The 13,008-nt window shown below is 43.9% G+C and overlaps 1 protein-coding gene across 2 annotated transcripts in view; it reads left to right on the top strand.

Moving 5' to 3' along the window:
* Positions 1 to 13,008, top strand: part of RBM33 (RNA binding motif protein 33) — a 112,518-nt gene that overhangs the window by 73,095 nt on the left and 26,415 nt on the right. For both annotated transcript variants that reach the window (XM_084897486.1, XM_084897487.1), the window contains exons 10-14: positions 281 to 413; positions 825 to 1,168; positions 2,461 to 2,739; positions 4,799 to 5,080; positions 8,129 to 8,752. In XM_084897486.1, coding sequence (XP_084753612.1) covers positions 281 to 413; positions 825 to 1,168; positions 2,461 to 2,739; positions 4,799 to 5,080; positions 8,129 to 8,752 — 1,662 coding nt within the window. The remainder of the gene's footprint in view (positions 1 to 280; positions 414 to 824; positions 1,169 to 2,460; positions 2,740 to 4,798; positions 5,081 to 8,128; positions 8,753 to 13,008) is intronic.

Genomic DNA, 13,008 nt, shown 5'->3' on the forward strand with positions numbered 1-13,008 from the left:
GCGTCTTTTAGACGAAAAGGCAAGAAGGTCAATAGTCACCTGGATTTCAATAAGTTTAAAAAGAATGTTTTTGGTGCTGTAGACATATGAAAACAAGGATTTATATTTTAGATGCTGTGTTTTAATGTTTGACTGTTTCATGTGGCTGAATCACTTATTTTGTTAACATGTAGTTATAAACTGGGAGTATGGGAGATAAGTTAATTGATGTTTCAGGGGAAAACTTGGCTCCATGTACAGTGTCTTTTCCTGCCTGTCATCTTTCCCTGTTGTTCTTTAGGGCCCTCCAGAATTCGCACAGCACACCCCTGGACCGGTTCCCAACAATTTTAGCCAGCCCCCACGGCTTCCTCTGCAGGACCAGTGGAGAGCACCACCCCCTCCCCAGGAGCGAGACCCCTTCTTCCTAGGAGGTAAGGGACAGTGCAGAGTAACGGAACCAAGCTGTGGTGGTGATGGGCCTGGACACACTTCTGTTTTAAACCGAATTTAGCTTTGTGAGGAGCTTTTGTTAAGCCACCAGTTCTTGTGCCCTAGCACTTCTGCCTGTCATTTCCCATGAACTTCATGCACACAAAAGGAAATCAGTTCTAGAAAATGGCCAGTGAAGCCATGGAGAAGTAAGAGGGGAAACTCAGGATTCTTTTCAAGCATTCGCATCCTGCCACCACTTGGCATCTTGTCTGTAGGAGGACTGTGTGCCACCAGCTTTCTACAGAGCACACGTCCTGCACAGCCAGAGGGTGCCTGGAAGGTATAGGCGCAGAGGGTGACCTAGACCCTCTGATTAGACAGCACGAGGATAATTAAAAACTGCCTTTCAGTTTCAGGTGAACCTCGTTTCCCAAGTCATCTCTTTCTGGAGCAGCGAAGCCCCCCACCACCGCCACCCCCTCCCACACTTCTCAGCAGCGCTCACCCTGTGCCCACGCCCAGTCCCTTACCATTCACTCAGCCTGGACCAGCTTTTAATCAGCAAGGACAGCAGCCCGTGTTCCCTCGGGAGAGGCCTGTGAGGCCCACCCTGCAGCCTCCAGGTCCCGTGGGCCTGCTGCACTTCAGCCAGCCAGGGTCCGCTGCCGCTCGGCCTTTCATTCCTCCTCGACAGCCCTTCCTGCCGGGCCCTGGACAGCCATTTCTGCCCACACACGCTCAGCCTAACCTCCAGGTACTCGGAGCGGGTGGGCCGTGGGACAGGTGGTCTGGGGGGGAGGAGGAGGGTGCTGCAGGTCTGGGCCTGGTGTTTTTGAAGTCAAAGTTTCATATTTTTATTCTAGTCTGTTAAGATCTGGAGGTTAAAGAATAAGGCTATTAACTGTTCACAACAGATAATCTCTTGACAGTATTGGTTATCTCAAGTCATAGGAGAAATGGAAAAGGTGATTGTAAATGTTGGGGAAATGAAAACATTTAGTATTAAGATTTTTAAATTTTATTAATGGCTATACTGCTAATATAAGTAGGATGTATTTTGACAATATCTTTGCTCATAACTGGAAGTCATAAAAGTTTACAGGGAAATAAAGTTGTCTGTCAGCTGATATTACTGCAGTATGCAGTGGAAGGTTCTCCCTGGAGCAAGTTTTGTGTTCCTTCCTCCTTGGATGAGTTGAGTGCCCTCTGCTGGTGAGCTCTCTCATGGGCAGCCTTGTTGTGTGATGTGAGCTCCTCCTTCCCAGCACTTGTGTTTGTCCTTGAAGCATACTATTAAATACATGATGGAGGGTGCCGGAATCAGCTGTTTAGGAGCACAGAGGATGCATTTAAAGTGAAAAGAGGAAAATGGTGATTATTTAGGGTGTTAGAGGAGGATAAATGTTTTTTTGTTTTGTTTTATTTTTCTTTTTTGTGTGTGCGTGTTTACCACCCCAAGTCAAGTCTCTTATTACTGTTTATACCTTTACCCTCTTCTACCTCCCTGTTTTTCTTTTTATTAAAAAAAAAATACAGTGACTACATTTTCATTGCAGAAGCATTCGAGTAGAGATAAGTATTTAAAGAGGAACGTAAGCCTGACATCTGCAGCAGCCACACTAACATTGGGTGCTCATGCTACTCAGGCTCTTCAGAGCACCCATCCTCGCATGCCCTTCCGCAGGAGCCTGGGCTATGTCCTCTCTTGGCAGGGCATTCATTACCTGTCACTGCACACCAGGCCTGCTCATAGGCTGCACACGGCGTCGCTGTGTTGCACACGTTCTTAGAGACAGTGCTGCTGGGAATATCCTAGAGGTTATGTTTGTATCCTTAGTAATCTCCTAAGGACAAATCCTTGGAATTTTGAGATTAAAAGGATTTAGAGTGTATATATAACATTACCTCTATCAGCAAATCTGAAATGAAATTTGTACCACTTCAAATTTCTTTTTGGTGTTGGTGTTTCTAAGGGAAGGGCTGAATTGGAACATAACTGGTATATGCATTTATAAACTGTTGTTTCTCTTTCTTTTGACACGACAGGGGCCTCTGCACCCCCCGTTACCCCCTCCCCACCAGCCTCCGCCACAGCCTCAGCAGCAGCCCCCGCTGCAGCCACCTCCGCAGCACCCGCCGCCCCCCCAGGCGCAGCACCAGCCTCCTCACCAGCCGCAGCAGCACCAGCACCACCACCACCTGTCCGTTCCCCCACCACCTCTGATGCCCATGTCGCAGCCCCAGTTCAGGCCTCATATGCAGACGGCTCAGCCTCAGCAGAATAGCAATCGGATGCAGTGCCCCCAGCGCCAGGGGCTGAGGCATGTGAGTGTCCACCTGTCTCCTGCCGTCTGGATGCCTTTCAAGTCACAACGTCAGGGGCAGAACTCCTGAGCCAGAGTAGTTTTTAGTTCAGATTTAATTAACGAAGCACATGTAGTGCGTTTTTCCACAGTGAACGCATGTTTAAAAACGGCTTAGGAAATTGGTTTTCTTGACTACAGAAATTAATAGTGTCTCTTTTGTGCGTGAAAGACCCATCATGTTGTTTATTTCAGTTTCTTTTGTTTATCTGCATATTCCTGCAGTGATGATAATAGTAATTAACAGACACATAACTTCAGAAAATAGTTTCTGGTGACAGTCACTTTCCCTTTGCCAGTGGCTTGCTTTTCCTTGGGCTGTGAGTGAATAAGCAAGAGAATTCAGGAAGAATGTATTGAATGTTCTCTTGGTAGGTACTCCTCTAGTTCTGAGAATACAGCAGTGAGCAAGAGGCAGGTTTTCTCCCTTCGTGGAGCTTACATTTAATTGTGCTTTCATTTGTGAGGATACACTCTCAGGGACCATCAGCAAATATGTGGTTGGTCATGCATGGAAAGAAACGGGAGTATACTGCTTTAAAAATGAAAGACCAAGGTCACTGTTATCTGCTGGAGGCTAAGACAAGCAGGTCATACTGTGAGAAGTTCTCAAAGGCTGATGGACTTTTTCAGCAGGGCTGAAAATCTGCACATTATTACCTGCTGTTGGCTGAATGGCTCAAGGCGATCCCTAACCTGATAATCCTTTACTGTTTACCAAACGTTACCTTTCATATGTATGTTTGCTTTGCTAAAGAGCAAAATGTGTAAATAAAAAGTTCGGGAGCCCACTTCACCAGAGGGTGAGGATTCCCACCCTGGCTCCACTAATGCCTTCAGATTTATATTTCTTGTCTAGAGGATCCATTTATTCGCTAGCCCCTTCGCCAGATTCTTGAATCCTGGCTGCAAAAATACCGCAGCAGTTATCGCCTGTTTTCCATTAAATAACTAACCTTTTTATAAAGAGTCTAATGATTAGAGTTCTATGCTCTAAGGCAGGGGTCCTCAAACTACGGCCCGCAGGCCACATGCGGCCCGCAGAGGAGTCTGAACCGGCCCGCCAGGTTTTTTGGGCAGTGAGCACAGCCGAGGTGTTACAGTAGGAATTAGTAGTTCATATAGTCCGGCCCTCCAGCTCTCTGAGGGACCGTGATCTGGCCCCCACTTTAAAAAGTTTGAGGACCCCTGCTCTAAGGTGACAGTTGGCTTTTCCTTTTATACTGTCCCTTGTTACCTCAAGCTTCAATCTTGTCATTTAGCTACTTTTAATCTCAAAATTTCTCATACATACCTATTTCTTAAAGTAGCAATGAGACTAAAATGATATGAGAAATAAAAGATTTCTAGATCTGGGAAGACGGTGGTTTGTAACTAGAGTTTTATTTTGTTAGAGCAATGGCAAGCCACCTGCTTAGCCTTGTGTCCTTACGTGCCAACAAGAGATCTGAGAACTGAATCCCCAAGCCATCTCACATTTGTAAACCTGCCCTGTGTGGCTCCCCACCCCCCCACCCCGTCCCCAAGGTGTTGGGATTCTGTTTAGAGTCCCAAGGATGAACATAAACAAGTGTTTCCTCTTGGAGAACACTCACGGTATCTTTTTCCTCCAGGGAGGGCACTGACTTAGTGCTTCAATTGTTGCTTGGTCTGCTGTAAACTTAGGGGAGCCAGTAGAAGAGGTGTGGCCAACACCTTGTGCAGGTGGAGTCTTGTTGGCTCTGTCCCCAAACTCAAGACCCATCTGCAGTGCCCCGCTGAGAGTTCCTCAGTTCAGAGCCTGTCTGTCTGTTAGCAGTGTTGCCCCTTAGGGGTCCCAGTCCTTAACAGCAGAGTGTACTTCTGCACTAAGCAGGAAACATTCATTTTGAAAAACGTATTGACCAGCAGAAGTGTCTGCCCCTGAAAGAGAAGTCACTAATTAGAATGATTTCTAAGTGTTTTTACCTAATAATCTAATGTGCTTTTCTGTGGTCCTCCCACGATTCTTGTTGTAATTTGAATTTGTCTTCTTGTGATAGAATACGACATCTCAGAATGTAACCAAACGGCCAATGCAGCAGCTACAGCCAACTGCCGCCAGAAACAGTAACTTGCGTGAATTACCAATAGCACCCTCACACATCATGGAACTGAGTAACAGTCGTGGTGCATCCACGCCTGGTGCTCATGGAAAGCCGACGGGCAGCATGTCACCACCCTTGAGACCTGGGCCTAGGAACACACAGGGGAAGACGGACTTGAAGGCCAAGCCGGTTAGCCCTGAGGGTCAACCTAAGGAAGAAGCAAAAGCAGAACCAGAGGTAGGACTTGGCTATCACCATATCTTCCCACTTTTTCTCAACTAGGTCCTTGAATCCTCACAGTCATGTTCATATAACATACACGCTCATTCTCACTGGTTTCAGTATTAGATGGTATTTATGCACTTGCACAGTTAACACTGTATGCTGTAGAGTCTGTATATATTGGGGGTTGGCAAACAAGTCCTTAAAGGGTGCAGATAATAAAAAATGTCAGACTGGATAGGCCAAACTGATCTCTAATATTTAATTCTGCATTGTTAGCACAAAGGCAATTACAGATAGTTCTAGCATCATCAGGGGTGGCTGTGTTCCGGTAAAGCTTGATGACAGCGTAATGCTAGGCCAGATTCGGCCTGTGAGCTGTAGTTATTTAGCTGGTTCTCAATATGGGCCCTTTTACACTGTGCATGGCTAGAAGAGAGGACCACTTTTTTTTTTTTTTTTTTTTTAACCTTAAAATAGATATTTTTTTTTTGGGGGGGGGGTGTTATTTCGACTTGTTCCATTCTTGCTGATTTTCAGTAGGTATAAATATTAAGAATGAAGAGTACATGAAAGTCTGTATGTGGCGTGGTTTCCAACTGAGATCTTATTTGCACCTTGATTGAGTTGTGGCCACTTGATTATTTTTTTTGTGTTAGTACAGATTTGGTCCTGAACTTTTTAGTTAGCTCTTGCTAAATATTGGTAAAATCTGCGTCACTGGGCTCCTGGAAAAGAAATGGCTGCACTTGTCTTATGCTTCTATGCAGTCAAGATCTAATCCTAGCCTGCTGCCAGAACGACAAATTCATGCTGTGTGCAGTGTCTGTAAGTCCTGGGCTCTAATGGGAACTGGGTGTCTAGTGGAGCATAGGTGAGAAACGGCCACCAGCACCACACCATGTCCCTGAGCAAGTCACTTCACACTTCCGTTCTCACAAGCCTCGGCTTCTTTAGCCATGGAGTACATGTGCCTGGGACATGGTATTTGACAAAATATATCTAGAATATTATAAATTAGTGTCGTGTAAACTTAATATAAAAGAATGTCATGAACATTCTTTGATAAAAATATAGGCAAGTCATGTTTTCTTAATTATATAAAAACCAGTCAACACTAATAGTTAAATTTGAAGGGAAGTCAGATTTTCTGCTAATAAATAGTAAGCAGTTGTAATGCGTTACTAATCAGAAGTGTCAGTATAAAGTCAAAACATGGAGTTGACATTTAATAAGCTCTTAATAGAAGAAGGGTGACTTTTGGTTTTAAAATCAAATATATGAAAAAATAATGTAGATTTACAGACTGGATTGGGGCAGTTTATAAAAAGAAATCTTTGCTAAAATTTTTATCCTTCTTTTACTCTACATAGCCAGCTCTCCACTCATTACAAACTGGCTCAGAAAAGTTAAGTTACAGGCACTTTTATAACAGACTAAATAAAAGGACAAAGTGGCCTTTTAGGCACAGCCTTGTGACCATGTGTGCGCAGTGTCTTCATTTGTGTGCTTTCAGTTTTCTGGGCACAAAGAATGGAACAGAAGTAAAAATTTTTGTACATCTTAAAATGTCTTCTCTTTGCTTTGTAGTTTATTTTCTTACATTCACCCAATCGATAATGATATGATAAAGGACATACCTATATAGAAGTATTCCCAGCTATGTTCTTGAACATATTTGAACCCTTTCTTGGTTGCTTGGGACATATCTCAGTGACTGTTACTGCATTGAGGCAGTGGGCCCTGACCTGTCACTGCTCTCCAGCTGTCTGGCCCCTGCACTTTTTCAGTGCTGCCCACTTGTTACACCTACCTTTGTGGCCTCATCTAACCTCAGACTTGCCGTTTCACATCTGCCCTAAACTTTCAGTTAGATAGCTGACTTGGTCAGAATGGCTTCTAAAATGACAAGCAAGCCCTGATGAGGGCCCGACTCTGTCCTGTAGGTCAAGTGCATGGGCTCTGGGGGCACCAATAGGGTCTGCAGCTACAGATTGGTTTTAAATTTTAATTTTTAAGGTTTGTTTGTTAATAGCTGGCCTCTAGATAGATTAAATTCTATTACAATAGATCGAGTGTATCTGTGATGCTTTTAAAGAAAATTATTGCCATTTTTAACAAATGCCTAATTTACTTTTTTTAATCCTCACCTGGGAATATTTTTCCATAGATTTTTAGAGAGAGAGTGGAAGGGATGGGGGAAGAGAGAAAGAGAAACATAGATGTGAGAGAGACACATTGATTGGTTGCCTCTTGGACATGCTTCAATTGGAGAGGGGATTGAATCTGCAACTGAGAGATATGTGTCCTTGGCCGGAATGGAACCCGGGACCCTTCAGTCCATAGTCAGTGCTCTGTCCACTGAGCTAAACAGACTAGGGCTAAATGCCTAACTTTTAATAAACTTTCCTTATTGCATGGCTTTGGTGAAAGTTATCAGACTTCTGTGACAGTTTTTTGGTAGATTCTCAGAATCTTTTGGGGCTGGCATATTACAGCTTTCCTTAGATAGCATTAATATTCCAATACTGCCATTGACAGCATTTTGATTCTGAGGAGAGTGCATGAGTTCAAGGTCAGAGAGATTGACTTGTGCTGTTCATTACAGCCAATTATTCTGTGACAAATGAGTTTGAGATCAGGCTGAAATTCTGTACGAAAAATCAATAGTTCTAATCAGGCCCCTTCAGGTCATTTACACCCACCTTTTGTTGGCTTGTCAGAGAAGAGCCAGATAAAACCTGTGTGACAGTGCGGCCCCTACTGTGGCTATTTCCATTCGAAACATATTTTGATATCTTAAATGAATGGTTTAATTGGCTTCAAACTTAAAAATAAAAGGAAATGTATGTTCTTTTATTTTTTAATATTCTGATAAAATTTTCTAAGTTAGCTGTTGCATAATTTTCCCCCCTCTACAGAGGAAGAAGTTATACTTCAAGTGTTTTTCAAATTTTGAATGAAAGGGTTTTATAATTTGCATTTTCTGAGTTTGTAGAAATACACTGGCAAGGTTGCCTTGTCTGGCGCTGCCAGGTAAACCGTGTGTGTTCTCTGATCCAGTTTCCCGATGAAGATGAGGAAACGAGGCTGTACCGCTTAAAGATAGAAGAGCAGAAGCGCCTGCGAGAGGAGATCCTGAAGCAGAAGGAGATGCGCCGGCAGCAGCAGGCCGGAGCCAGGAAGAAGGAGCTCCTAGAGAGGCTGGCGCAGCAGCAGCAGCAGCAGCAACAGCAACAGCAGCAACTCTGCAGCCCCGGGGCCCCTGTGGAGCGGGAAGAGCCGCCAGCGTTGCCATTGCCCACGAATGGAAACCCCTTGCTGCCCTTCCCTGGTGCCCAGGTCCGACAGAATGTGAAAAACAGACTTCTCGTGAAAAACCAAGATGTTGCTCTTTCAAGTCTTCAGCCGAAAACGTCAAACTTTGTGCCATCTGGTGCTCACATGCAGTATTCGGGACAGCCGGTGAAACCACTGAAGCACTTGAGACACAAAGTCCTGCAGGCACAGCCTGAGGATGGGGACGAGCTGCCCCCAGCACAGACCGCCCGAGTGACGGCCCTGCAGGGCCGGCCCCTGGACTCCAAGCCCGGCACCAAAAGGACTGTCATGCACCGGGCAAACAGCGGTGGCGGAGATGGGCCGCATGTCGGCTCCAAAGTCAGGGTGATTAAGTTGTCAGCTGGGGTAAGTTGACGGGGTCATTGTGCCTCTTAAATCTCCACATCCTTCTCAGGCTGCCCTAATTCCCAGAGCAGGAGTGTGAGCAGAGAGGGAGGCAGGTTGCTTCTGCACAGTCCCGTGGACCAGCCCCTCTGACGGGAAGCTGGTGTGAGAGCTGCCGTTTCCGTGCTGACCATAGTGTTCAGTTGTCTCTGTCCTTCACTTAGACCTTTCTCAGTTTTAGATTCTTTTTGAGGATAATTTGTGGTAGAATTACAAAATTTGTTTTAAATACAAAATTTCCTTTACCACAAAGCAAGCGACTTGTGTTTAGCTTTAGATTCAGGGGCAACAGGATGAGAAGAGTTCTACAGTGCGACATGGTGACCCTGGCCGGTGTTGCTCAGGGATTAGAGCTTCGGCCCGCACACCTGAGGGTCATTGGTTCCATTGGAGGTCAAGGGCAAGTACCTGGGTTGCAGGTCAGAGGTAAGCACACTTTTGTCTGTCTCCCTGTGACAGGGGCCGTTTTAGATCACTCTCCCTAAGGATAAGGCAGTGTTTTCCAGCCTGGGTTGGACAATTCAGTTCTTGAACAGAGGCAAACAGATGTCTGTGGCACAAGGTTGTCCTTTCAAGAAGCCGTGGGTATATCCCCGCTTTTTTGTAGAAGGGGTCTTAGCCTGGCTGTGCTGACAGGATTCTGCAGCACATTCTGGTGGTTCGTGCAGATGTTTCTTGTCACAGTGCTGGTGTGTGTGGTTTGTCTATAACCTGAGGAGGGAAGGAGAAGCCGACCACAGCCGTACCCTCAGGCCCTTCGGGGGGACAGTGCACAGAGGAGTGAAGAGGCACGTGGGGCATTATGTCCTGTGCTGTGCTCATGTGGGAACAACTTGTGAGCAATTTACTTAGTACAGTGCTAATTGCTTTTATTTCTGTGCTTGTACACTAAGACATTTGATAGAGTAATATGGATTAGAAATTCCATATTAATAGGACCTATAATTTTGTTTTTCTTGAATCTGTTTTCTCACCTCCATTCATGGTAATTCAAAATTAGCAGCTGGCCTCTAGTCCATCAAATTATTTTACTATTATATGCTTTTGTTATTTTTAGATGAGAACTCAGAAGTTAACCAGTTTCCAGTGTGCGTGGCCTTTCGCTTTTGACTTTGTTTTAAGCATACTTTATCAGCGTTTCACTTTTCCCCTTGAGTTCTAAACAGGTGGCATGGGGCCAAGGTCAGGAATAGGTCTTTCTAGTGACCTCCATGGGCGAGCTGTGGCTGGCAGAGAGCAGGGCCAAGTGCATGGGGGCTCAGCTAGCTCTGTGTCGAAGAATAGCTTGCAAATGAGTCAACACCTTTTCTTTCAAAGAATTGAGCTAGTTAAATTTTTGCTCTTTTTTTCTACAGGGTAAAAAATATTTTTTATATCATGCTATATTCAGAAACTATGTTGTATAATTTTACAATACACAGAAAAACAACAGGAATTTTACATGAAAATAACATTGGAGTAACTTTTTAGCTCTTTTTAATTCTTAAGTAATAAGTTAACTAACCAACCTGTCCGCAATCTCCATGAGGATTTTTTCCAACAGTTCCTCCAGTAGCATGTTGGCTACTTTCAACTCTCTGAGGATACTATGTGTACCAGTTAATAATGCAGATTTTGTAGTAAAAGAAAACATCATAATTTCAAGAGAAACATCAAAATTGCTTTGTTCAAAGTAATGTCCATCGCTAGCTACACATTTCCCCCATCTTTCAGGTAATTTGTGGATACCGTCCCAATAGAACTTTTCTTGTTTTGAGGCAAACCATTCAGAGATCAAATTTTCCACTTCTTTTGTACATTTTAAAGTGCTTCTCAGAAAGTGCGTGTGCCATCGATCTGAACAAGTGGTCATCTGGAGGAGCAAGGTCTGGTAAATACAGCGGCTGGGTTAATACTTCCCAGGCAAGATTTGTTAACATTTTTTTTTGTTTATTTGTTTGTTTGAATTTTTATTGCGGGTTTTTTTGTGTTTTTTTTTTTTTACAGAGTGGAAGAGAAAGGGATAGAGAGTTAGAAACATCAATGAGAGAAACATTGATCAGTTGCCTCCTGCACACCCCCTACTGGGGATGTGCTTGTAACCAAGGTACATGCCCTTGACTGGAATCGAACCTGGGACCCTTTAGTCCCCAGGCTGATACTCTATCCACTGAGCCAAACCAGTTAGGGCTTTTAAGGTGTCTTTAACTGGTTTTGAAGTGTGTGATATGGTGCGTTATCATGAAGCAAAATTACTTTGCCGTGTCTTCTGGAACATTCTGGTTGTTTTACGATGCAAGTGTAGTTCAAATTGATTATTTGTTATCAGTAGCGATCAGTATTAATGGTTTCACATGGTTTTAGAAGCTCATAATACACCACACCGTCCTGATCCCACCAAACACAGAGCATTGTCTTCTTTCCGAAGCGATTTGGCTTTACAGTCGATGTTGATGGTTGACCTGGATCAACCCATGATTTTGTGCGTTTGGGATTCTCAAAATAAATGCACTTTTCATTGCCAGGCACAATTCTATGCAAAAAAGACTTTCTTTCGTGCCCTTGAAGCAGCATTTTACTGATGACTTTTCAGTTTTCCATTTGTCTTTCATTCAGTTGATGTGGCACCCATTTTTCTTCCTTTAAAATCTTTCCCATTGCTTGTAAATAATTGGAAATTGTTTGCTGAGCAACATTTAATCTTTCTGCAAGTTGTTTTTGAGTTTGACACGCATCTTCATCCAATGCTTATAATTGTTGGTCTTCAAACTTTTTCGGTTAACCTGGACATTTTTTGTCTCTTACATCGAAATCATACTTTTAAAGCATTTAAACCAGCGTTCACAGTATCTTGAGATGGAGCATGTTCACCATAAGTTTCCCGAAGTATTCAGCAGCACTTTTCTTCAAAATAATGAATTAAAACTTCCCACAAATGTTCTTTTATTAGCATGAAACTTGACATTTTTAAGCATAAAAATATCTGTGATGTTAACACCTTCAGAAAATTTGACATGAAGTTTTGAAGCTTGTTGTCAATACAACAAAATAGCATACATATCAAATTGTACATATATCAACATATGTGTAACTCCATCTATTGAAAAAAAACAAACACAAAATGGCATTATTAACGGGTACACCTAGTAAATGCCTTGTTTATGTCTCTCTGACCTGGAAAAATAGTATTTTCAAATGGTCATGGTGTGTGTGTGTGTGTGTGTGTGTGTGTGTGTGTAGGAGCTATTTTTAAGAGCATATTCTTAATTGTGTTTATTTCAGGCAATACAAAAGGAAACAGTTCTGTTAAGTGTTGCGTGTGCACATTTCTTCTGATTTTAATTTCTATCTCTGCTCTTCCCTTCTCTTCTGTTAGCTGTGGCATTAATGCCCTGGGCCTGGCCATGAGTCCAGGTCTGAACTGGCAACTCCAGTAAGGCTTTGACAGGGTCTTAGAATTTGGGAGGATCAGCTTATATACTGTACCTGTGCACGGTATTATTTATGCACTTCAGGTTCATAACTAACTAAATAATTGGTAATTATTAATATAATTAATTTCTGTGTTCTTGTATGTTCACAATGAGCTTCTTTATATTCTGTTAGTACAAAAGTATAGTAAATATCATATTTATAAGGTTTCTTAGAGAGGTTTATTTGGGAGTCTGTTTTATTTCCTTTACTAGAAGCTCAGTGCACAAAATTTGTGCAGGGAAAGGGGTGGGTCCCTCAGCTCGGCCTGCACGCTCTCCAATCCAGGACATCCCTCTCGCAATCTGGGAACACTGGCTCCTAACCGCTTGCCTGCCTGCCTGCCTGATCACCCCTAACCACTCTTCCTGCCTGCCTGATGCCCCTAACTGCTGTCCTCTGCCAGCCTGATCTCTTCTAACCGCTCCCCTCTGCTGGCCTGATTGCCCCAACCACTCTCCTCTGATGGCCTGATTGCTCCTAACTGCACTCCCCTGCCATCCTGATCACCCCTAACTGCTCTCCCCTGCCTGATTCCCTAACCACTCCCCCTTCCTGAACTGATTGCCTCTAACCGCTCCCCCCTGCCAGCCTGATCGCCCCTAACTGCTCCCCTGCCTGCCTGATTGCCCCTAACCTGCCTCTGCCTCTGCCTCTGCCTCAGCTCCTGCCACTGTGGCTTTGTCTGGAAGGACATCAGGAAGACTTCCGGTCTAATTAGTATATTACCCTTTTATTAGTATAGATCCTTCTCTGACCAAAGCTGG

This window comes from Pipistrellus hanaki (genome assembly GCF_964339955.1).
Source record: "Pipistrellus hanaki genome assembly, chromosome: 10".
NCBI lineage: Eukaryota > Metazoa > Chordata > Mammalia > Chiroptera > Vespertilionidae > Pipistrellus > Pipistrellus hanaki.